The sequence below is a fragment of the Micromys minutus genome (genome assembly GCF_963924665.1).
Source record: "Micromys minutus genome assembly, chromosome: 3".
Taxonomy (NCBI): domain Eukaryota; kingdom Metazoa; phylum Chordata; class Mammalia; order Rodentia; family Muridae; genus Micromys; species Micromys minutus.
Window position 1 is genome coordinate 48,400,880 of NC_137972.1, and position 25,784 is coordinate 48,426,663.

The following is a 25,784-nucleotide window of genomic DNA, read 5'->3' on the forward strand; positions in this document are numbered from 1 at the left end:
GAAAACACGGATTCCCAGGCCAGAAAAGTTTCTTCGATTTATATCAATATTAAACCAAAAACATTTACCTAAGAAAACATAGTATCTTTAAAACAAACAAACCTCCCACAGCTATGACTTCTACTAGAACACCAAGCTACACAACTGTAACATATCCACATATCCACAGAGGACCTAGCACAGACCCATGCAGACCTTGTGCTAGCTTCAGTCTCTGTGAGCTCCTATGAGCCCTGCTTAGTGGATTCTGTGGGTTGTTTTCTTCGGTGTCCTGGACCTCAGACTTCTAAGGTAGCGGTGCCTAAGGTACAGTGTTTCTAAATTTGCAGCTGGTAATTTTTAACCAACCCTAAAGTGCCCTACTAAGACCACCAACTTTCCCTAAAACAAGAGAAATAAAACATATTCCAGGCTAAGTCAGATTTAGTTGTCCTTGCTGACTAGAAAAGCAATTGAGGACATGATGGTGGCTTGATGAAAATTCCTGCTGCCACTGGTGTATGGGGTAACCTGGTCACTGAATCCAGCAATGTACTTTGGAGAAAGGTTGTTCCTTTTAAAAAATGTACGTATTTATTGTGAATGAATGTCTTGCCTGCCTTGTGTATACGCCCCACCTGAAAGCCTTGTGCCTGTTGAGATAAAAGGAGGGTGTCAGAACTCTTGGAACTGGAGTTACAGATGATTCTCAGCTGCCATGTGGGAAGTGGGACTTTAACCCAGGCCCTCTGAAAGAGCAGCAAATGCTCGTAACCACTGAGTCATCTCTCCAGGCCAGTGGAGAAATGTCTTAACTTCCCCCAGCCTTACTTTCTTCATATGTAAACTGGGCTTGGTAGAAAATCTGCCACAAAGGCTAAATGAGGAATCGTTGGGAAGTGCTTGACGTATGTAGCATTAACGATCTCACTGTGATCAGAAACAGTACAAACCGTCAGGTAAGGTACACCTGGAAGCTCAGCTCCTCCAGAGGTTGAGGCAGGGGAAGGCTTGTAGGGGCTACGGAGTAAATTCAAGGCCAGCCAGAGCAAGTTGGTAAAACTTTGGTTCAACATAAAAAGCAAGAAGTGCTAGAAAGATACATATATAGTTCAGTGATCCACACTTGCCTTTGGAGCAACGCTGCTCCTCTGTACAAATCCCGTTATTGCAACAACAACAACCAAACAAAAAACTCAAAACAAAGAACTAGCAGAGTCCTTAGTTTACCTGCTTGATGTTTATAGTGTTTTTTTTTAAATGTATTTATTTCATATAAGTACACTGTAGTTGTCTTCAGACACACCAGAAGAGGACATCAGATCTCATTATAGATGGTTTCTAGCCACCATGTGGTTGCTGGGAATTGAACTCAGGACCTCTGGAAGAGCAGTCAGTGCTCTTAACCACTGAGCCATCTCTTCAACCCATTTATAGTGTTTTAACGAAACTATAAATAAATAAATAAACATAAATATAAATAAAATAAACAGAAAACTCTCTTCTATACTCTTGTAACAAACACCTACTGAATTTTCTCCTTCATGATACCATTTGTAGTGGTTATTCCTGGTTGTCAACTTGACTATATCTGGAATGAACCACAATCCAGAATTGGGAGGCTCACCTCCTGATCTTGAGGCATAGAGGCTATGGATCTTAGGACACTAAGGCAAGAAGATCTCTGAGCTCAAGGTCATCTGGGACAAAGCAAGTCCCAGATCCAGGTGTGGTGGAACACACATTTAATCTGGGACACATCTGTTAGAGACCTACATAAGGACACTGGAAGAAGGAAGGCTGTCTCTTTCTTCACCTGCTTGCCTTGTGGGACTGAGCATCTGCTAGATCCTTAGACTTCCACTCACAATTGCTGCTGACCATTGTTGGGGAGTTGGACAACAGACTGTAAGTCACCAACAAATGCCTTACTATATAGAGACTACCATAAGTTCTGTGACTCTAGAGAACCCTGACTAAAACACCATTGATCATTGTGGTTGCCTCTGAATAGATAAAATGAATGAAAAAACTGTTGAGACTGCTTAGTACCATGCAGGGAGGTGTTCCAGGTCCTTTCCAACCTCTGAGAAGGCTCTGTGGGGAGCCTCAAAGGGGAAGTGCTTGCCTTGCTCTGCCTTCTGAGGGCCTGCAGTGCAGGAACTACTCAACAGTGAGGCGAGTGCTAAATAGAGCCATGCCAGGCCTCTATTTGGGAATGTGGAGGGAGTGTAAGAATTTTAAAAGGCATCAGTGTGGGCAAACTGAGTAACTCATCTTGGTCCAGTGGAGGGGAGGGAACACAGAGCCCAGCACCTGTTAGAGAAATCTGTGATCGCTGACAGCTACAATGAAGAACTTTCTCTTTCCAACTGCTCAGAACTTCAGGACTAAAGGCTGTCAAAATGAATTGGTAGATTGAGGCAGGAGGATGGCAAATTCAGGCTTGTTTGGACAAACTTAATGAGACTCTGTTTCAAAACAAAAAGAAAATGGATATAGCTCAAGGGTAGAGTTTTTCTAGCATGCACAGAGCACCAGGTTCATTCCTCATTACTGCAAATAAAAGAAGAAAATCCACAGAGGTATGTATTTGTTGTTGCTTTGTTTTTCCTGTTCAGAGGATGCATCCCCTTCTATCTGAAACTGTAGAGTATGCTTCTGTCTCTGGTTGGACTATGATAGGTTTGATCTGTTTTATTTGTTGTGTTTTTTCTATATTTGAATACCTTGTCATCCAACTATTTTAAATGAGAATGAGCACACATTGATTCAACTTTACTCCAGTCTCTGTTTAAGAGCTATTATTAGTGGCTATGTCACTATTTTTAAGTGGGGGGGAGTAGGAGTGAGGATATTCAGTGCATTAATCTCTTGCAACAAATGCCGAGATGGCTCAGCGATTTAGAATGCTTGCTGCTCTTCCAGAGAATGAGAGGTTAATTTCCAGCAATCACATCAGGTGGCTCACAATTACCTGTAACTCCAGCTCCAAGGGGGCTAATGCTTCTGTGGAAACACACACACACACACACACACACACACACACACACACACACACACCATACATACATACACATAAATAAACTTTTTGTAAAAAAGCAGTCTCTTAGGGCTTTTTCACAGGGACTTAAATTTTAGTAAGCACCATCCTGCTAATTCCTGTCTGGCCATAGACTATAGCAGATGTCTAATAGTTTATGATGTGCTCCACTGTAAATAAAATAAATGTAAGGAGATTTGGTCACTTGCCACTGTCACTGTCATTATTAACAAATGGCGGTAGCTGTTTCTAATCAGTGAGGTAGATCTAATGATACCTGGTGTCTGCTGTCAAAATGGTGAGTCATGGTGATACACAGTTACAGGACAAACATCTTTGTGATCTTCTTTTGGGTGTTTTGTCTGCATGTGCATTGTACCACTTTGTGCTGAGTGCCAGGGAGTTACAGGCTAGTGTGAGGCACTGTGTGGTTGCTGGGAATTAAACTTTGGTCCCCTAGAAGAGCTGCAGTACTCTTAACTGCTGAGCTAGCTCTCCAGACTTTTTTTCATTTTCTTTTCTTACTCTTCTTCCTCCTCTTCCTTCTCTTTCTCTTCTTCCTCTGCCATTTCTGTCCTATTTCTGAGGCTCCGTTTCCCTCTCTCACTTTCTGGCTCTGACTGAAGTTTTAGCTAATGTGTGCTATTGATGAATATAGCTGGGGGTCATATGATCACCCTGGAAGCTTTATTTGCTGCACTGTAGTGGTTTTCAAACAGTGCACCCACAAACCACCAGTAGTGGTAAAACTCAAACCTGGCATTCAAATGTAACCTTCAAGTGATTCCCATCAAAGACTATATTTGAGAACCACTCAAAATTTCACTTAATTTTCAATCTTAAAATCATGAATGTTGTTATTCTCACTTTACAAATAAGGATCTGGAAATACCCAAGGTCTCATAGTTAATAGCTGAGTGGTAAGGGTTTAAATTCAATTCAGACTACATATTAAATTTTTTTATCTCACTTTAGTAAATGAGATATGTTTGTGTAAATATATATTTGAAATATATGAAGTTATTCTTTCCTTGTCTATCAGAATCACTCATTTGTATACAATATATGACCCTGAAGAACAGTTAAAAAGTTTATACTTTACTCCTTCAGGTGATGGATGGGCTATACAATAAAACTCTACATTTTTCATATCTAATCATCTATCTTATCTATCATTTATTTCCCTATATAGTAGCTAGCTGGATGTATATATGTATAACAATAGTTTTCTGGCAGAATGGTGTGACACTAAAGTATTAGTATGAATTTTCACAAAGAAAATAAGATTTTTTACCCTATGCCTAATTAATGTTTTAAACTTCATGTCCGTAAAGGCAAGGATTTTGAATCTTCCTGATATATGGAAAACGGAAATTCCTTTCACCATTTTTCTCGGAGGAAAGCGCTGGCATATTGAGGTGGTTGTTTCAGTTTTTAAATAGAATATATGGACATTTTATGCAATTATTTGCAACACATATAAGTGTATAAATAGTAACATATCTAAGTTAATGCGGCATAGCAGCAATATAGATGGTATAACATTATTTAAGTAGGTACAATTAATCAAAGATTTTAATTACAGTGCGAAATGCTTGCAAAGCCTAAGGGAGCCTAAGCAGCCAATTTACCCACGGCTTTCCGCTGTTCAGCTAGCTTTCTGAGGACACTCCCACCCCTCTCTCCGGTCTCCTGAAACCACGCCTCTAGTACTGGCTCCGCCCCTCGCTCTTTCTAATAGCCTAGTAAGAACGCGCCTGTCTACCGTCCCTCTGCCGCTGCTAAGCTTTTTTCTCCTTAAAGCTTCACCCCAAACGTCAGCTCCGCCTCTCCCCTTAAAGTCCGGTTTCACAGCGCCCTCCCTCACTCTCTTACCTGGAGCTCCTCCCCTCCGCTCTTGCTCCGCTCCTCCCTCCTGCCATTAACCTGCAGTCCCGCCCTTCCCGGGCGGACCTGCTCGCCGCGAGGGCCTCTGGGAAGAGGCGGGGAACAATATGGCGGATGGTGAGGAACCGTAAGTATCGGGGTTTTGCCGGAGCGCCGAGTTGGGCTGGGTTATGAGAGAGCGCGGCGGTGGGCGGTCACCGCTGCAACCCGGGGGTTCCCCAACCCCCGCCCCGTCCCCTCGCCCCCCATACTCTTGCGGCGCCCTCTTTGGAGCTTGATGCTGACCCTTCTTTTATTCTCTCTTTCTTTTAGGGAGAAGAAAAGAAGGAGAATAGAGGAGCTGCTGGCTGAGAAGTTAGTGCTGCTGGGAGGCCGGGGTCCTCTCCGGAGAACCCCGCCTCCCCCTAATCCCAGGCCTAGGGGACCAGCCGCAGCGGGCCCGGGGGGGCTGGGAGGGGAGGTACCTGGAGCAGGCCGCGCGTCCTCACCTCTGACCCTGTCCCAAGCCCGAGCCACCGGCCGGCTGCTCCCCAGCTATGTTCCTTGCAAAAGCCACCTGGTACCCCCCCTCTTCCTCCAACCCAAATTGTCAGAGCTGTGACCTTGTGGCAAGAGAATCCAATCTAAATCTAAATAGACACCAGGCCTGTTTTGGGTCTTTGGTAAACACGGAGACAATAGTACACATTATAAACTTTTTATGAACACTCTGTGACTCAGGAATTGTGTTAAAACTTGTCAATTTTGCTAAGTAATTGGGTCTTAAAGGAGATGGCAACTCACTTCCTCTCTCAATTGCCACACAACCTGTATCAAATACTTAGTTTTTAAAATTCTTTTCATATGGCCAAGCCTATGTGATTTCTCTCCCCTCCCTCCGTGGGAAGGGGAAAAATCTATACTCCTGTAATGGGAGTGGTGAATTAATAATTTCTGTGTCACCTCTCAGTAATACTTTGGTCTTTTCCATGCCCCTCCCTATGGTTGAATTTCAAATGCAAGAGTTCACAGTCCTTTTCCACCTTTTAATTCCCTACCTTTTTTTTTTTTTTGCATGAAATGACAGTTTGAATGTTTGCTGTATACCAAGAACTGTTCCTAAGTTCAATTCGTGATTATCTCTTTACCTCATGACCATCAGAAGTAGTTGCAATCTACAGATGAGGTTTCTGACAGTTAAGGAAACTTCTCAAAGTTAGAATGTGCTTGGTTGTGGAGTGAAGCCATCAGTGCATCAGAACATCAGCTGTGCAATGTGTATAGGAACCTTTTGTAAAAACTTGATATCACTAATATATATGAAGGTAGAAACTCTGGGGTTACAGGGAACTTATCACAACCAAACATGAATGAATCTGATTACAAAGTGCACTTGAGTTTTTGTTTTTTATTTTTAGAGGAGTCCCATTTTATTAGTTTCATGTTCTCAAAGATTTCTTGATGGTAATGATTGTCTGTCGCATAATTTTAATCTGAACATTTTCTTTTGTGTGTTTTGTGATAACAAATGGACCTCAAATTAAGAGAGGTTTTTGGTTTTTGTTATTGTTGTTATTGTTTTTCTTTAATACTGGGACCCTCTGAGGAGACAACTATATGAACGATGATTTCATCTAAAATGTTGAGTGGATTTCATCTTTCCAACTTGGAAGGAGCCATAGATAGCACTAGATTTAAGCACCATTAGTTCTCAAAGTCCCCATCACCCTATGCATTTGTTATTTCCACTGAAGGAACAGTTGATGGAATTTCAGAGTGACTAAATTCCAAACAGAGGGAAGTCCAACTTTGATCTTTGGGTACTGAGGAAGCTAGGAATGTAGAGGCTGATTTATTTCATCAAGTAGGCGAAGAGTCCTTTCCCATAACAGACAAGCCAAAACTGGAAAAATATAACCACAACTTAGTTTTTCTTTTTATTTGAGCAGGTCTGGTGTGTGGTTACTTTTACATTTGGGGAGACCTAATAGTTAAGGGCATGGCTTTTTCATAATGATCTTTGCAGCTGAATTTACTGTGTTCTGTGCAGAATGGCTGTTGATGGTGGGTGTGGGGACACTGGAGACTGGGAAGGTCGCTGGAACCATGTAAAGAAGTTCCTCGAGCGGTCTGGACCCTTCACACACCCTGATTTCGAACCAAGCACTGAAGTGAGAAACATTTATTTTTAAAGAACTGCTCTAATAGTTTTACATTTCAAAAATAATAAGACGTTTCCTTTTAAATTTGCTTTTATAATACAGATAATTAATAGAATTGTTTTGTGAAATTAATTTATCTTAAGAGTATTGAGTTGAGTCTTTACAACTGATTTTATGTAAATAACTAGAAATGTATTTTTATATTCATATAAGTTTAAACATTTTCAAGAGTAGGATAAGTTGATGACATCATATTCTGGTATGTTTAAAATTCTAGTTTAGAATGATTCCTAAGAATCATTTCCCTGATTGCAGCCCTGATGTGGTAAATTAATTCTAATAAGACTGTAAGATATACTCACTCATTATTAAAATTTAATACCTTAATTAATTTAATTTGGAAATCTTTACTTAGTATTGACTATAATTAATTGAATATTAAAAATGTAGTATAATATGTATTTTGAACTGTGACTTGAAGGGAATATTTGATTAGATAAAGTTTCTTTCTTATTACAAAGTAGGAACAAAGTAATCACTGTAATGTGTTATATGACCTTTTGTGCCCTGAAGAGATTTTGAAACAGAAAGGCTACTCATAAAGTTGTATAAACTCTCAAATTTAGTTCAGTAGCTTGTGCAAATACATGCTTTCCTCCTTAGTGGTAAGCACAAGGCAGAGTAGTAATTCTTTCTTTGGATATAGTTACACATATGTTCTTGTACTTTGAAACTGTTTCTGAACACTAGCTTAAGGTTGTCACTTCTGTTGAGCAGTGTTTCCAAGGTTTATTTCTGCTGAACTGGAATTTGCTGATGTCTCAAGTTTTGTAAGCTCCACTCATTGTTTAAAGAAAGGTGTAATTGCTCTTATCTAGTTTTTGCTAGACCTTCAAACACTTTAAAAAACTTTTTTAATATTTATTTATTTTATGCATATGAATACATTCTCCCTGTCTTCAGACACATCAGGGGAGGTCATCAGATCACATTACAGATGGTTGTGAGCCATCATGTGGTTGCTGGGATTTGAACTCAGGACCTCTGGAAGAGCAGTCAGTGCTCTTAACCACTGAGCCATCTCTCCAGCTCTCACTTTAAAAATTTTTAAATTAAAAAAAAAAGCATAAAGAATGGGAGAAGGAAAATAGAGAATATTATAGTAAACTTGCTATATTACCTTTAAAATGGTATACCAACAGATATAACTAGAGCTAGTTTTTAAGAATTCTTTTAGATTTATTTTTATTTTATGAGTGTTTTGCCTTCACGTCTGTATGTGTACCACATGTGCCAAATGCCCACAAAGTTCAGAAAAGGGTGTCCTTTTCTCTGGAACTTGGGTTATGGGTGGTTGTGAGCCACTGTGTGCTGGGAATCAAACCTGGGTCCTCTGCAAGAGCAGCAAGTGCCTTATCTGCTGAGTCATCCAGGCCTAACAGTAGTTTTTGTGTTAGAAATAGGCTTTTAATTTCATATAGTAGAAGTAAATTTAAAGTGTTAAAATTGAAACTCTGAAATTATTAGGATTTCAAAATTTGTAATTACATCTTCATAACATGCCAGGTGTGTTTCTTATCATTAATTGACTTTTTTGTGCCTACACCAACAACTGTTGTGTGGTTGTTATTTTATTCATGGTTCTTGTGGTGATCACCTGGATTTTAATATGTCTTTCTATTTGTTACAGTCACTCCAGTTCTTGTTAGATACATGTAAAGTTCTAGTCATTGGAGCTGGTGGCTTAGGATGTGAGCTTCTGAAAAATCTGGTAATATATATGTATAATTCTATTCTTTTAGAGATAAGTAAGTTTTGTTTTCTGTCATATAAAGAATGTCTCCATTTCATGGTTATTAATTTTTTTCTTGAACATTTATTGGATAAATTTAGCAAGTAAAAGTCTAAACAGTAATAAAAATATATAATATTATTTTGGAACTCTAAAAGTCTTAAAATTAAGTCTTTTTTTTTTTTTTTTTTTTTTGCTTCCTTTTGCCTAGTATTATTTTACTGAACTAAATAGCAGAATAGCTTATCTTTTATTTTTTTTATTTTTATTTTTTTAAATCATTTATTTATTTTATGTATGTGAGTACACTGTAGCTGTCAGACACACCAGAAGAGGGTATCAGATCCATTATAGATGGTTGTGAGCCATCATTGGGTGCTGGGAATTGAACTCAGGACCTCTGGAAGAGCAGTCGGTGCTCTTAGCTGTTGAGCCATCTCTCCAGCCCATAGTTTATCTTGTAATGTGTAATTTTAAATTATTTTTTTTCTTTTGCTTCTCCAAATAACCCAATTAGGTGAGTTTTTGTATCACTATCCAAAATGACACTCTGAGGTGTAGCAAAATTTAGACGCCCTTGTTTTTCCTGAAATATAGTGAGGTTTCTAGACTCTGACCCAAGTCATCAGTTCTTTGTATGAAGTGTTCTTTTTCGCAGAAGCCCTGCATGACCTAAGATGGCTGTTTTTGATGACCATAAGATAATAAATGCCTATGATTTGGGATACCGTTAGTAAAAGTATTTCTGTGTGCTATTTAGAAATACATAGTTGTGATGTAATTGCTTTCATTGAGTGCTTATAACCATGAAATAGCTTTGCATACATTTCTGTTGGTTTAACAGATTTAGGAAGGAAAGAATTAATGTAGAGTTGCTGTATAGCTGGTTTCTAACTGGATAGAAAAGTAGAAAATAGTAAGGAGATCATAGCCATATGGAAGACACCTGTGTCCTGCCAAGAGTTAAATGTATTTATAAATAAGGTTTATTTTCATTTCATGTGTATGAGTGTTTTGCCTGCCTATATGTATACCACGTGGGTGTCTGCTGCCCAGGGAGGTTAGAAGAGGCTGTTAGACTGAAACTGGCCTTAGAGAGACTGAGCTGCCATATGGGTTTTGAGAACTAAACTCAGGTCCTCTGTAGTGGCAGTAAATGTTCTTAACTGCTGAGCCATCTCTTCAATCTGGCAATTAAAATTTAGATATCAATACAATCATACTGATTTGCTAGGAAACACTAGTGTTGCTCCTACTGAAGTTTTAAAAAAAAGTTTTAAGCCACTGTTTAGTGCTGTTCTATGGGAATTGTAAGTCACCGTGATCTCTGCAGTGAATTTTAAGTTTGGGGAGACAAGTCTTAATGAAATCAATAATAGTATGTATGGAATAGTATGGTGTTCCAAAATGAATGTTCTAGTGTGAAAACTTACAATTGCCAAAGGAAAGGGTTTGCAGAGTTTGGGCATTGGTTTTTGTTGTTTGGTTTTTTCCATTAGGCATGTACAGGTCCCTTAAGGCTTAGCTTTCTTTCATTTTGAAGCCATGATTTATTAATGCAGTGTACACGGCAATGTCAGTATACTCAGATTAATCTGAGGATTGTTTATTACACCAGTGGTTCTCAACCAGTGTTGCAGCCCTTTGATACAGTTCCTCACATGTCATGATCTCAAGAATAAAATTATTTTTGTTACTACTTTGTAACTGTAAAATTGCTATGGTTAAGAATGGCAGTGTAAATATTTGATATGCAGGATGGTCTTGGGACCCCTGTGAGAAGGTCATGACCCACAGGTTGAACCATTGTATTCCATTCTGATCCTTTAGACACATACACAGAATGTTGGCCTTTCATTTTATCATTTATTATTTTGCTTGTTTTATATATAAGCATAGAAGACATGCATTTTCTCAATTCCCTTTCACTGACTGTAAGCCCCCTAAAGATTCACTCTAAAAAAAGAAGAAACTGTAACTCTACCACTCTAATATTACCGGTTAACCAAATGCTTATTGAGTTTCCTCTTGTAAATGCCATGCACAATTTTTGGTGATAAAGACTCAAGATGGAACAATATAAACAGGTGATTGTTTATGAAACTCAGATTTTCTTTGGAGAAAAATAGAGAAGGAGGGTATATGGGATGTTGGATAGTAATAAATGGGTGAAGAAAGGAAAGCCCGAGGGTAAGCCTGGTGGTGAGGACAGGGTTTTCAAAGGTGCCGTTTTCAGAAGGGGTGAGCAGTGTCCTAGAGGAACATTGGGAAGGAAAGGCTCTAGGCAGAGGGCTTGTTAGAGACGTCTTAAACCTGAGTGCTTGTGCACTTCTGTTCTTTAGCAAGATTCTTGAATGTTTTATACGTTGCACAGATTTTTTTTTTAAGCCAAAGAGGATAACTATGTAGAATTGATTACTGAAAATGTATGAATTTAGGACCTAGATTTTCAAAATCTATGTTACCTTTTAAAAGGGGACTGCTGCCTAATTAAGACTGCTTTTCTTTCCATAGGCATTGTCTGGGTTTAGACAGATCCATGTCATAGACATGGACACTATTGATGTTTCCAATTTAAACAGGCAGTTTTTATTTAGGTAAGTGTGCTATTTGAAAAATTCTGATAAACATTTGAATGTGTTCTTTGCAATTTAATAATTACTGAGGGTCTAACATGGGTTTTACAAAAACAAGAAATTGCTTTTTTAAAAAAATTTTTTCATTGGCGTTTTGTCTGCATTTATGTTTGTGTGAGGGTGTTAGAGAAACCCTATGATTGGAGTTACAGACAGATGTGAGCTGCCATGTGGGTTCTCAGGATTGAACCTGGGTCTTCTGGAAGAACAGTTCTTTTAACCCCTGAGCCATGTCTCCAGCCCCAAAAAGTGCTACTTTAATACTTTAGAAATTGGAGAACATATTTGGGTATTCAGGCAATGGTTGTTTTATAAGCACATATATGCATTTTGTGTACTTTTCGTTTCTGACAAGTTTTTAATGTGTTACAGCTTTGAAATAGACTGATTGGTTACTGCTAACAAGCCACACCTTTTAGTTTATAACTAACATGGTTCCAATAATAATGATACTGACGGAGGTAACTGACATAGGCATGCTAGAAGGGCGACTTGCCATGTTATTTATCACAGTGTCTTAGTTGCAGCAGTCGAGTCCCCTAATCCTGTAAATGAATTTAACACTCTTCACTAAAACCGTGCCGGAGTTCTTTTGGGTGAGACTCCTAAAAGCACAAAAATACATTTATAAGAATCTTGGCACTTCACTGTTTCCTCTTCCATATGTAAAGAGCTGTCGGTGCAGAGTGTTTGAATGGGGGATTCCAGTCAAGGTTTCTATTTTATGGTACTTTTCTATGCATGAGGACAAGGAATAAAATTTCTAGCAACTTTAAATAGGTAAAGAATAAGTTCTCTATCGGTGAAGAGAAAAATTGACCTGATTAAATGTTTCCTTTGAAGTTCTAATTGTAAATAAAATTTTGATTTTTTTTAACTTAAAAAAAAAAAACTTATACTGACCTGTATGAAGGATATAAAGAAACAGGATTCAAAGTTTAGAGTATGTGTGTTCCAGGAAGTTACAGTGAAGCACTTACCCTTATATGTGAAGGGTGACTCCTTTCCTTGAGAACCATGAAGAGATAGAAAATATTCACATACTTGAGGAGACACTTGTGTCTTTCTGTACTTAACTTCTGGTTATTATCAAAGAGGGATGTTTCCACACTTCAGTTTCCGGAAAATATTGTGGTCTTTGAAATTTATTCTGTTTTTAAAGACGTGGTTAAGGAAGTTGGGGGCTAGTGGTACATTCTTATAATCTCAGGAAGAAGGAAGCTGTGACAGGAGGATCTGGATGAGGTTGGGCTATGTAGTTATACCTGTCTGAAAACAAACAGCCTAACAAATTCCACCATGCTTAGGGACCTCGGGCTCCGGTAACACTTAAAGGGCCTTTCTTTCCCAGATTGAATTTCTTTGTGTGCTCGTTACTGAGACCAGCATATAAACACAATGAAGCAGGCAGGGAGGTTCCCAACTATAATACCAGCATTTGAGAAGCTGAAGCAGGAGAACTGCTTAAAATTCTAGAGGCCATGCTGGGCTATAAAATAAGCTCAAGACCAGGCCAAACTGTACAGTAAGATCCTGTCTCAAACAACCGAACAGCAGATTGCTGTTCTGGAATTCAAGCTGTGTACTTGGAAGGCTCTATGAGAAAGTGTCATGGTTGGAAATAGCCACTGAACATGCTGTTATTATACTTAACCTTGGGGGATGGAGACCCTACTGCTTATAGTTCATACTTTCAGTTAAGAAATACAATTAGAGCTGACATATTTATTCAGACTGTCAGCAAGGGTTTAGTAACTGTGCAGTTAATTTATTACGGATATAAAATTACTAAGGGGCTGAGTGAGAGTTGATTCTTCAGTTAAGAGAATAGATTGTTCTTGCAGAGGATTCAGATTCAGTAGCAGGTGTTTGATGATTCTAGAATCCATAATTCTAGCTGAAATGAGTTTGATGACTCTAGCCCCCACCAGCATCTTCACTCACCTGTACATCCACACACAGACCCACCCACACATAAAAATTTAAGAATAATAAAAAATTTTTAGTTCATATTTTTTCAAAATATTTTATAAATAAGCTGTCCATTTTTTTTATTTTGAAACTGATTATGTTGACTTTCTGAATTCATATTATGGATGACAACTTAATACAATGTTTTCTGTAGGCCTAAAGATGTTGGAAGGCCAAAGGCTGAAGTTGCTGCAGAATTCCTAAATGACAGAGTTCCTAACTGCAACGTGGTCCCGTATCCTTTCAGTGGAAAGAATATTTTTCTAAAACTCTCCTTATTATAAAAGATGCTTAGTAAAGGACACATCTGGTGAAAAGGTGTGCCCACAGCGTGCCCCTTTCTACTGAGGAGAGGCTGATCATTTGCTTTCCAGCCCAGTCTTCCCTTATGGTTATGCTCATGTCTTGACTTTTACTTTATTTGTATAGCTTATGTCATTATCTGCTTTTATTCTAGTTTTAGTATTAAGTAAACATAAGTGCATCTTCACCTATGCCTTATCTCATGGACAAAAATGTACTTATGGTGATTCTCAGATGTATTTTGTAAAGCTGTAAAATCAGGGAATAGTTCAGATCAGCTTTGGGTTCTGAGGCTTGATGGAGAGCACATAGACCACATTGAAATTCATGGCTGTGGTCTGAGAAAGACTGTTATGGGGCTAAAGGACAGGCTAGACACTGGAGAGAACATTTATAAAGCAGCCAGCAGAGAACCCATTTAGAGTTCAGTTATTCCTGGGTATCTGTGGGAGATTGCTTTCCATATCCTTTCAAGGAATCCAGAACTACTGGTTTTCAAGTCTGCAAAAAACGTAGCATGCTGGAGATGGGCACACCGAGAGTTCACTTGCCTGGCATGTATGAAGCCATATGTAAATAAGTACTTAAAATGTATATACCAAAGAGTAGGTGTAAGCTGGGAGTTGGTATAATTATAGATGGACATCGATAGATCTTAGTCACACGCTGTGGCACATGGTTTGAGAATTGCTGCAAGTTGAAGATCAGCCTGCTCTACATATAGGTCCCAGTTTCCCAAGTTTTATAGTGAGGCTCTCAAAGGAACGAGGCTTGCAAGATAGTGGTTAAAGGCTCTTCCTGGTGGCCTGATCCAAGACCCTCAAGGTAGAGGGAGAGAGTGATTCCTCAAAGTTGTTTTTCTGACCTCCAAGGTATACATGGCAAGACTCTTCATACAGAAATACAAAAAATGAGAAAAATGGGTAGTTGTGTACTATGCCAGTGTTGGCTTTTCTATGGGTTGATCTAGTGCACTTTGTAAATGGTGAGCATTCAGAGTACAGCTTCTCTGTACTGCTTTTATGGCTTTTGGTAATATATATTGATTTGAAGAAAATATGCTTAAAAGTAGAAATACAGTCCTCTTTGTAAAGAAACAATTCAAACTATTCATGTTCTATCTGGCCCCACTGTTGAGACCTGGGAAAGGAGTTTTATAGATATGCACCCAAGAGAGAATATCTTGGGCTGCTTCCTAGTTTCCCTGTGGGGATTCCTCCACTGCTTCCTTTGCTTCTTTCTCAACCTAGTTCTCAGTTCTTAGGTTACTGGTTGCTGCATTCAAAGGGAATAGAGTTCTAATGGGTGAGGTTCGAAATGAGTTTTGTTCTCTTTTAAATGCCTTCATTTGTAAGTAGGAGTCTAGATAAGCTTATTATATGTTGTTCCTCTGTGTTGCTGTTGAAAACATACTGCATTGTTAGAGTAGTGCCATTTTGTATTAAAGTTTTTTTTACTAGAAAAATTAAACGTTTTGTACATACTTGTGCTTTTTTGTTTTTTGAGGAAGAGTATGTAGCCATAGCTGTTCTGCAATTTCTCATGTACACCATAGTGCTAAGATTAAACGTGTGCAGTACTTGTGCTTGTGACTGATTCATTCTCACAGCTAACAGAATGGAGATCCATGTCGTATGTAAACCCAATACACCCAATTGTATTAGCAGCTGAAAATGCTGTTGAAATTTTCTGGATTGTTTTTATATAAGGCTTACATATATACATATACATTTACATACACACACACACACACATATATACACATGTATATGAATATAGAGAGAGTGAGGGAGAGGGAAAGAGATAAGTAAGTTTTTTGGTAGTGTGTTTCTTGCTGTAAAGAATTCTGTTCATACAATATTATTTTAACCATGTTTTTCCCTCTCTGAACTCCCAGATCCTTGCCACTTCCTTACCACCCAATTTTATATTCCTTTTCTTTCTTCAAAAAAGAAACCAACCCCAAGAAACAAAGCCTCTCCCCACTGAAACACAAACTAAACAAGCAAAAGACCTAATGCAAAAAATGTCAAAGCAAAAAGAAACACAAAGTTCACAAAAAAATACCATAATGATAAAAAAAATTTTTTACACATTTAGTGTGTGGGTGAGAGAGACAGAGATAGACAGACCTGCCTCCATTTGTATACATACACACATGCATAAAATAAGGAAAATAACCTACATTCTTTTTTTTTTGTCAGAAAATAGGGACAACCTTATTTTGTCAGATTTCCTGAATTCCATATTGCTTACTTATCAGTGTGGATAAGTAAACACAGTTTGTTCCTTATAGCATTGTTAAAATCACTTCAGAAGTTTAAAACTTAGCATCTTAGGTTCCTTTACTTTTGGATTCAGACATTTCAACAAGATTCAAGATTTTAATGACACTTTCTACCGACGTAAGTTCTTCACTTGATACTAAGTTCTTGCTAATTCTTCCAGTTTGTTGTTTTGTTTCCCCCCATTCTGGGTACCCAAAACACCACAGCACTGATTCTTAGTAGATACTACTAGCTGCTTGCTTGAATTAAGAATTACTGAATGATTAGAAGGGTAGGGAGCTTCTAGTAAAATTAGCTTAAAAAAAAAAACCAAGGTAAATTACTGTGCAAACATGCCTTTATTTAAACTGGTAAAGTGTGTTCAAAGCAGTTTCAGAGTCACAGCGAAGGTGGGTAGAAAGTAGAAAGTTTTCTGTCCTGTCTCACAGACGGCCCTTGTTGGTAATCTGAGTTATGATGGAAGAAAGAGACATTCAGATACAATGAAGCCTTGATAAAGCAGGGGAGCAGCCTCAATGAATTGAACCCCAGGCAGCCCCCAGAAGCATATTTAGTGACTGTTACCTTTTAGAGTGAGGCAAGTTGCTTACACTGGAGCCCAGGGTCGAAGGTGTGTGTTTCCTGAAGGAACAGGTCATCACCTCTGCAGTCCCCTGCACTGTTGGCAGTTCTCAATACTGCAAGACTTACTCATTTCCCAAGAATGCCTTGTGACTAAGATCATGCAGAGGCTATGAAGCTCCTTCAGAAAAACAATTCACAGAAGACAATAACCTCCTATCTCAGTGATTTCTTTGAAGCCCAAGAACATCTAAAAGCAGTTGCTTCATTCTGATGCTTCTACCAGATACAATGACTACTAAATGTCCATGGCAAACCTTCCTTACTAGCAGTGGTCCACAGACAGTGATAGATTGATACAGTGCGTGAGTCCCGGCTATAGCCCTGGTACAGTAGTGTGTCTGTAAGCACTGGTTACCTGGTGGGCATGGTGGGCTAGCACTGGGGAGGCTGAAGCAGGAGGATTTGAGACTTGCCTAGACTGCATAGACTGTATCAAAAATTAAACATGGATTCTTTTCTTCTCGTAGAATTTCATATTATTGTATGTGGCCTAGACTCTATCATAGCCAGAAGATGGATCAATGGAATGCTGGTAAATACTTCAGTGTCGGGTCTTTGCTGTTGCTTTTGACAAACTTCAAGTCAGAATTGTTTAATTTTAAATTAACTAGATATACACATTGTTACTTCTTTCATTGATTTTCAATGAAATGTGTTTATTGTTAGGAATGTAATTTCTTCATTCTAATAGATTGCTATTGAGTCCCTAACTGACTTCTAGAATTTGATGGAAATAAGCTGCTGCTGCTTCTTTTCCCCCTCCCATTTCTTATTCTTTTTTAAAGCCCTTTAAAACATTTCCCTAGATATCGCTTCTAAATTATGAAGATGGTGTGTTGGATCCAAGCTCCATTGTACCTTTGATAGATGGGGGGACAGAAGGTTTTAAAGGAAATGCCCGAGTGATTTTGCCTGGAATGACTGCTTGTATTGAGTGCACTCTGGAACTTTACCCACCACAGGTAATACGAAAAGTTCCTACCTTTCTTAGTATCTTGGGTGGTAATTAATGTTGATTATTACATCTAGTCAGTGTCTAGGGTTTATAATTGGGGAATAAACATATTTAAATATATATTAAGGGTATAGGTTAGTATTTACCATGATGACAGCTTGAGATCAAAAGTTACATACTTCAGCATCAAAACAAAAGCAAAATTTAAAATAAAATTTGCTTAGAAGTATAAAGTATGATAGTTTTTTGTGTTTGAGAGAAGCTACTTTATATCAGATCTGCTTTTATGGTTTTGTATTAGTACTTTCTTTTTATTAGTATTTTGCTAAGTGTTTTTCTTTTAATTATCTGTATATGTGTAAGTGTGTAGGTATGTGAGTACAGTGGTCCTGGACACCAGAGTTGACATATTCCTCTGTAGCTAGAGTCACAAGCTGGTGTTAGCTGCCCAACATGGGTGCTGGGAACCAAACTCGGTTCTTCTGAAAGAGAAGTGAATGCTCTTAAACCACTGAGCTCTAGCTTCTTACTTTTTTTTAATTTAAAAGAAATTACAAAGTTATATGTTGAGATAAGTTATATTTTGTCTGTTTTCTTTATATACTTTTTGCCTTAATGTTAAACTTACTGCAAAGTGTATATGCATAGGGTTCAGATATTTGTTGGAATTTTACACATATCTTTCACAAATAGTAGGGAAGGTCTACTGTAATTATTACAGAGAACACAACTACTAGGAAAAAGGCTGGTGAGGTGACTTAGCAGATAAAGACCCTGAGTTCACTCCTAGGACCCCCATGGTATAGCTAAAAGTTTTCTTCTGACTGTCCTATGTATATTGTAGCATGTGCTCATACACATATGTGCAAAATAAATGTAATAAAGAATTTAAAAATAGGATTAAGAATGGTCTTTTCAAAGATGGAGCTCTTTAACCTGTGTATTTATTTTAAAGAATAGTTGCAATTTTGATTTATAAGTGTTATCAGCTCTATGAATATTAACTTATAATTTATTATTATTTTTTAAATATTTATTTATTTTTATGAGTACATTACAGATGGTTGTGAGCCATCATGTGGTTGCTGGAAATTGAACCCAGGACCTCGGGAAGAGCAGTCAGTGCTCTTAACCGCTGAGCCATCTCTCCAGCCCTAACTTAGAATTTAATTCTATGATTTTGTGTTGGTTTGCATTATACCTTTACATTAAATACAGGTAAAACTAAATTTTTCACATTTCAGAATTTATTGAGTACTTTTCACTGCAGTAGAACTTGAACGTACATGCTCTAAAAATGTAGGACAAAAGTGTCTTTATAGGCAGCTCAGCCCTGAGAGACTCTAATACCTCCTTTTAGTACTATACAAGTCTTAATGCTTTATAGTGTTTTGCTTATATAAGAGCTGAGATGAATGCTGCGAACTAAGCCAGAGCTAGAAGTTGCATCTTAAAATAGCTCAGAATTTAAATTTTACTAAGAAAGACAAATTTTGTCTTTAGGTCAATTTCCCCATGTGTACCATTGCATCTATGCCCAGGCTCCCAGAGCACTGTATCGAGTATGTGAGGATGTTGCAGTGGCCTAAAGAACAGCCTTTTGGAGGTAATTTAACAATCTAGACTTAAAAAGTATTTTATATATTATTCACTTTGAAATTTCATTTAAAAATTACTTTGTGATTATATATTTGTCTCTCCACAACAGATGGGGTTCCATTAGACGGAGATGACCCTGAACATATTCAGTGGATTTTCCAAAAGTCTGTAGAGCGAGCATCACAGTATAATATTAGAGGTGTTACCTACAGACTCACTCAAGGTGAGTTAGTGAACGCTCATAGTTGTGGGATTGGTAGGGAGATACTTTATGGCAGTGATTTTCAACCTTGTTCTTGGCTGTCTGTATACCAGATACATATGTAATGATTCATAATAATAGCTAAATTACAGTGAATGAAGTAGCAGCAAAATAATTCTATGGTTGGGGGCTCACCACAACATGAAAAACTGTATTAAATGGTGCAGGATTAGGAAAGTTGAGAACCACTGTTCTAGGGCAAGAATGCTTGATAAGTAATTAAGAGATGGCCATCCATGTGAAGTTTAAGTAAAGACTGTGGAAGCAATGTGTTTCCAGTTACTCCAAGGTAGTAGCTAACTGTTCAGTAGAAAACATGCTCCTCAGCTAGTGGAGATGGAGGGGTGCCACTGGTTCATCTGTATATACAATTGTATGATTGACAGAGCCCTTACCTTCAAAGTCTAACTATTCACTTCATCTTTCACTGAAGAGGAATTTATCCTCTCTTGAGAGCTGTCAGAGACTGTTACACTGTGTCTTGCTTAGGTTGAGTTTTGGTTAGTATTTTAAATAATCTAATTGCTTTTTGTTTTCTTTTATTTTTAAAATTTTATGTGAGTGTTTTTCTGCATGTATGTGCATGCATTTCATGCATGCCTAGTGCCTGCAGTGTGCAGAAGAAGGCATTGCATTCCCTGGAACTGGAGTTATAGAAAGATGGGAGCTGCATATGGGTATTAGGAAATGAACCCCAGGGTCTTCTGGCAGAGTAGTGAGTGCTCTTAACTATGAGCCATTTCTCCAGCTCCCAGCTCCCCTTTAATAGTTTCTAACGGTTGAGCATAGTGGTCATATTCTCCCCACATTTTACTATTTTACCACTCCAAAACTTCCTGATTCCTCACTCCCTTGGTAAGTCACAAGGCTTCAAGTATTGGTGCTTCTCTGACCAGAGTCCTGTTATCTGTCCCTCCTGCAATCTCCTAGGCCACAGTACAGCATTCTAGGGTTAGCCATACCTAATACGATGCTGGAAATAGTCTTAAAGGAGAGCTGATGTCTTATCACTCATTTTTTGCATTTAATACTCTATTTCCATTTGTTGATGTTGCTACTCATTAAAATTTACATATCTTTTCCCTAGTTCAGTGGCTATGCCTTTCTTTCCCCCTTTCTCCCTCCCCATCTTCCCTTTCTCACAGAAGTAATATTCTGGAGGTTGATTATTTAATTTTGGGTTGGTCCTAGAGATCAATCCAAGGGCCTTAGCAGCCTTTTTAGATTTGTCTCATTCTGTTATCAGATCTTCTTGATTTTCTTTACTGTCTTCACAAAGATACCCTGAAAGGCCTTTCTAAGTGCTCTCCGAAAGCCTGGCTGTTCTGTGTTCCCACTTCCTGGTTGCTGGGTCAGTCACAGTCATAGTTCCTGAATATACTCCTCTAGTACAGGCTCACAGTGAGCAGTCCTGCTCAGCCTTGGTGACCAGTGTTCCAGTCTTGTTACAGTTTATCCCTTTTGGAGTTTTGCCATAGTCTCTAGAAAGAGTTGTCTATTCTTTCTGCAAATGTGTCATCTCTTTTCTGCAACTATTTTCTGGTATTATCCCTTCAATTCAGTTCATGCCTACTGCCTGTTTTCTCACCTTCGTCTACCCGAACCTGCTTTGTGCTCCTCCTGCTGGATTGCTGGGAACACATCTTGTGCTGCCTCATTCTCCAGGTTCATGTGCTTTCTCTAGAGTGAGCAACTCAAGTGCAGTTTGAAGTCTTCCTTTTGTACTGTGGGAGATAGTTTGTTCATGGCACACATGAATATGGAGGTGAAAGTTAAAGTCAGTCATGCTAGAGAGCTGTGCTTTTTCTATTTGGTCATTGACAGTAGGGTAAAGGAAAGATACTTTTAAAAGATTGTCTTAGTTTTTCCATTGTGACATTTTGTGAATTAACTATATCAAGAATCATTGGGAAACTTTGTACTTATTCAGGCATTTCAGAGTCTAGTACTATATATAAGACTGGGATGGGCATGTGTGGGCATAACCCATTTCTCTACTTGCTAGGGGTAATGTTGTAGATATCATATTTAATTTCTCAGCTTGTTCTTTTTAGAACAAGTTTGGTGTGACTAGCATGTCCATGTCAGTAACATTAAATAATACTTAGTATTCACACTAAGCCTGGAGTATAAGGAAACACTGTTGTTATTATGTTTCTGCTTTGTCATTATGGAAGACTACAAAGACTTCATTTCAGTACTGTTCCTTAAGATTCCACACACTACAGAATGTTGAGAATGAAAGATGATAGTTCATGCTTAAGTTTTCTGCTTTTTTTTTTTTTTTAAAGATAGTGTTTTTGTCAGCTTCCCACCACCATGCCTAACTATGCTCACCTTTACTTCTTGATTTGAATGCCAGAAAAATCAAGTTTCAGAAAATGGTATTTTGCAATCAAAACATTAAATGATTTAATTACATGATTTTAACTTAAGGGACTTTAAAAAGAGCTGGAGAGATGGCTTAGCTGGTGACAGTGCTTGTTATTCACAGCCACCTCTAACTCCAGCCCCAGGGCATCAGACAGACTTCTGGACTCTGAGGGCACCTACACTCACATGTATCCACACCTACATCTGCACATATGTACACATATACACATGCACACACACACACACACACACACCTGTCTCTCTACACCTAATTGAAAATCTTGAAAATAAAAAAATGACCATATTTTATTTGGCAAATTTTTCAGGGGTAGTAAAACGAATCATTCCTGCAGTAGCTTCTACAAATGCAGTCATTGCAGGTAAGGGAAAAAAAGACTTTCAGGTTTACTTTTTGTTTTGATTTTGACTAAATATCTAAATTGACGTTTCAGTAGTTACTTTTGTTCTAGGAATTTGATACCTTCGTGGTTAGGTTCCCAAAACCAAAAAAGCTCCTGTTTCCTCTGTATTTCTTGTTTCATTATGTCTTACAAGACCTTCTGTTTCTCTTAGACAAAGTGCTCACAGTAAAGGAATGTTTTAGCATGTCTTTTTACTCATAGGGTTAGCTTTTTATTGATCTAATGGAGATGAAGGGAAAGTTGTATTGTTTGGATCATATAAAATAAATATAAAACTTGTTCCTTCCTATGTTTTTAAAATTATGTATTTTAAAATCTGTTTTTCTATAAAATTACAACTTTATGTTATTTATCACTGACTTTCAAAGTATGTAATTTTTACTGAATTCAAATGCCTTTATTTTCTTTAGCTGTGTGTGCCACTGAGGTTTTCAAGATAGCTACAAGGTAATGAGTTTGATTTTTAATATGTGTGTATAAATCCACATTATAACCTTGCTCAATTAGATAAAATGATTTTTTCATTACAGTGCGTACATTCCCCTTAATAATTACTTGGTATTCAATGATGTAGACGGACTGTACACTTACACATTTGAGGCAGAGAGAAAGGTTAGTATCACAAACGTAACAAAAAAGTTTCTCACTATACAGTTTTTGCTTTTATATATTAATATTAGGAATTAGAAGATAATTATGCTTTGAGACACTAAAGCTAATAACATGTATCTTTTGTTGGATAGCGTAAGTAAATACTGGAAAGCTTAATAATTTAGAACAAATAATTATTAAAAACAGGCTTTAAAGCAAAAAATATTTTCATGGAAATATGCATGATTATAAAACAACTTGATTTCCATATCTTTGCTTGAAAAGAGACCGAGACTGGTTTGTGTGCCTTAAATTATTCTTTTATGTTTGTAGGAAAACTGTCCTGCGTGTAGCCAGCTTCCTCAAAACATTCAATTTTCCCCGTCAGCTAAACTACAAGAGGTTTTAGATTATCTAACCAATAGTGCTTCTCTGTAAGTGTTGCATGTTTATATTGTAAAAGTCATTTTTTAAACTTTACACTAAAATAGCAAGAACTATTTCTTTAAATAGCTGGTGTTTGCTACTTTATTTAGGCAGATGAAGTCCCCAGCTATCACAGCCACATTAGAGGGGAAAAACAGGACACTTTACCTGCAGGTCAGTAGTATTCGTTTTTAATTTTTTTCAAGAAAATTATATTATTGTTTTCTTAATGTGCTATACATTAAAATAATGTTGTTTTCCAGTCAGTAACGTCTATTGAAGAACGAACAAGACCCAATCTTTCCAAAACATTAAAAGGTAAATGTATACACTAATTATTTTCTTTTTTAGTAAATGTCTGCTATGTCTCCCTCCCTCCCTCCCCCTCTTTGTGTGTGTGTGTGTGGGGGGGGGTCTGTCTGTCTGTCCCTAGTACCAGGGTTCATAATCAGGCAACCTTTGATGACTGGCAGGTGCCTTATCCCTGCTGTTTCCTCAGCCCTTAGTGTTTGGAGCTAGGATGTTTTTGTGTAGCTGGCCTTGAATTTATTTGTAGCCCAGGCTGGCTTTGAACTTTGATTTACTCATAATTAAATACAACCAAATTGAAATTATTTATATCTCAAATTTAAAACTCCAAGAAATCAAATTTTAAGTCATTTCTGAACTATAAAGCTATAATTTGTACAATATGCATGTATGTCTTATTTTTTGTTTTTGTTGTTATTGTTAAAGTATTAATTTTGCTTGGTCTAATGACATTTTTTTCTATTTTAGAACTGGGACTAGTTGATGGACAAGAACTGGCTGTTGCTGACGTCACCACACCACAAACTGTACTATTCAAACTTCATTTTACTTAAGAAAACTAAATCTGCACACAGTGGAAAATTCATAGAAATAATATACTTTATAAATGGTATGGAATTGAAGAGCTGGGAAGATGAGGCAGAGGGGAACACCCAAGAAAGGAAATTTAATTGATGTCATTGTTAGCATTAGTGTGGCTAGAATTTGACTTTTATATATACATATATATATGTATATATATGTATGTGTGTGTATATATATATAAATGAATGACTCTTTTTTAACTTTATAAGTTTCTCTTGAAGATTGAACTTGGGGGTTGGGCTAGTAAGCATTGTCATTTTAGTAATATGGAAAACTATGCCTCCAGGAAAGATTATGAACAAATGTATTGCTTCTTTAAAGTAGGACAAACACTGTCTTTTCTGTGAGTTTGTTATGGTCAAAGAGCATATTCCTCAGCTTGCATTTGAGCATCAACATGTATAGAACTGTATCCTTGAATGGAAATGAGGAATTATGTCTTAAGAACATTAAATATTTACAACCCAACATCTGAAGTATATCGAACATAGGCAGTTTCTTCATTACTACTCATATAATTGTGACTATCCATGTCTGTATTAATTATTACAGTTTAACTTGTCTATGATAATTTGTAAACAGTATTATAGATTCATACCTGTGCATGAAAATACAAAATATTTTCATGTATTTATTTGCAATGCCACAGAGACCGGTATGTACAAATTTAAACCAAGACATGGTTGTTCAAAGAAAATTAATGTTTAAACAGTTATCATTGATGCTTTTGCACTATTTATTAATAAAATTGTACATTGTCTACTTTTTATTGAAAATTTTAAAGTATATCAGTAATAGTAAATAATTTTATAGTCATGTAGAAATAATTTTTAAATGTTAAGAGTTATTATTACCAGACTTTTATTGTATCTGAGTTAAATTTTTAAAATTTTACTATAGTGATTTCCATAGTACAGACCAGGTTCATTCATTCTAATTGGTAAATGAAATGGAATGATTTAATTTTTATCGTAAAGCCTCTCTCTTACCATGCATTTTTTCCTTCCAAAATGCTAAAACAAAGTGGAACACAAATACTAAAAAAATGCAGTTGTAATATTTTACTTTGGGAACAAATAGTGCCAGATTTTCATTCCTTGGTTTTTATTTAGTTGCAATTTTTATTCAGAATGTTAGTGAGTGGAATCTGTCTGCTTTCTTTCTAGTGTGGGAATGATACAGGGATATAACCTAGGATTTCTCACATGTTAATCAAGTGCTTCATCATGGAGCTATACCCCAGTTTCTAGCTCCCTATTGACAAACTTAATTCATTATAAAACCACACAGGGTACATTTATATGCTTTACCCAAAACGCTACAGAGTTAACACAATTTTTTCTTTATGGTTCTTTCTAGTATCAGATTTAGGGCCTTGTACTAGGGCAATATTCCATCACTAAGCTGTATCTCCAATAAGCCTCTTATCTTTCTTCCTTTCTCCTCCTCCTCCCCCTCCTCCTCTTCCTCCTCTTCTTCCTTCTTCCTTCCTCCTTCTTTCTTCCTTCCTTTTTCTTTCTTTTTCTTCTTCCTCCTCCTCCTTATTCCTCCTTCTTTCTCTTTCTTCTTCCTTCTTTCTCCTTCATCTTCCTCCTCCT

General features: G+C 37.4%; 1 protein-coding gene across 2 annotated transcripts; it reads left to right on the forward strand.

The window, feature by feature from the left end:
• Positions 1-4,977: 4,977 nt before the first annotated feature.
• UBA3 (ubiquitin like modifier activating enzyme 3) lies at positions 4,978-24,912 on the forward strand (the record flags this gene model as incomplete). Of its 2 annotated transcripts, XM_080914757.1 has the most annotated exons (18): positions 4,978-5,036; positions 5,222-5,263; positions 6,939-7,059; positions 8,741-8,821; positions 11,357-11,439; positions 13,604-13,684; positions 16,114-16,157; positions 17,132-17,196; positions 17,471-17,626; positions 19,123-19,225; positions 19,328-19,441; positions 22,180-22,233; positions 22,686-22,722; positions 22,806-22,887; positions 23,200-23,300; positions 23,403-23,466; positions 23,556-23,610; positions 24,070-24,912. In XM_080914757.1, 18 exons carry the CDS (start codon positions 5,017-5,019, stop codon positions 24,153-24,155), a joined length of 1,389 nt encoding a protein of 462 aa, XP_080770883.1. In that variant the 3' UTR covers positions 24,156-24,912. The 2 variants fall into 2 exon arrangements, with proteins under 2 accessions (XP_080770883.1, XP_080770882.1); XM_080914756.1 differs by lacking the exon at positions 5,222-5,263 and having other exon boundaries at positions 5,017-5,036.
• Between the last annotated feature and the right edge of the window lie 872 nt (positions 24,913-25,784).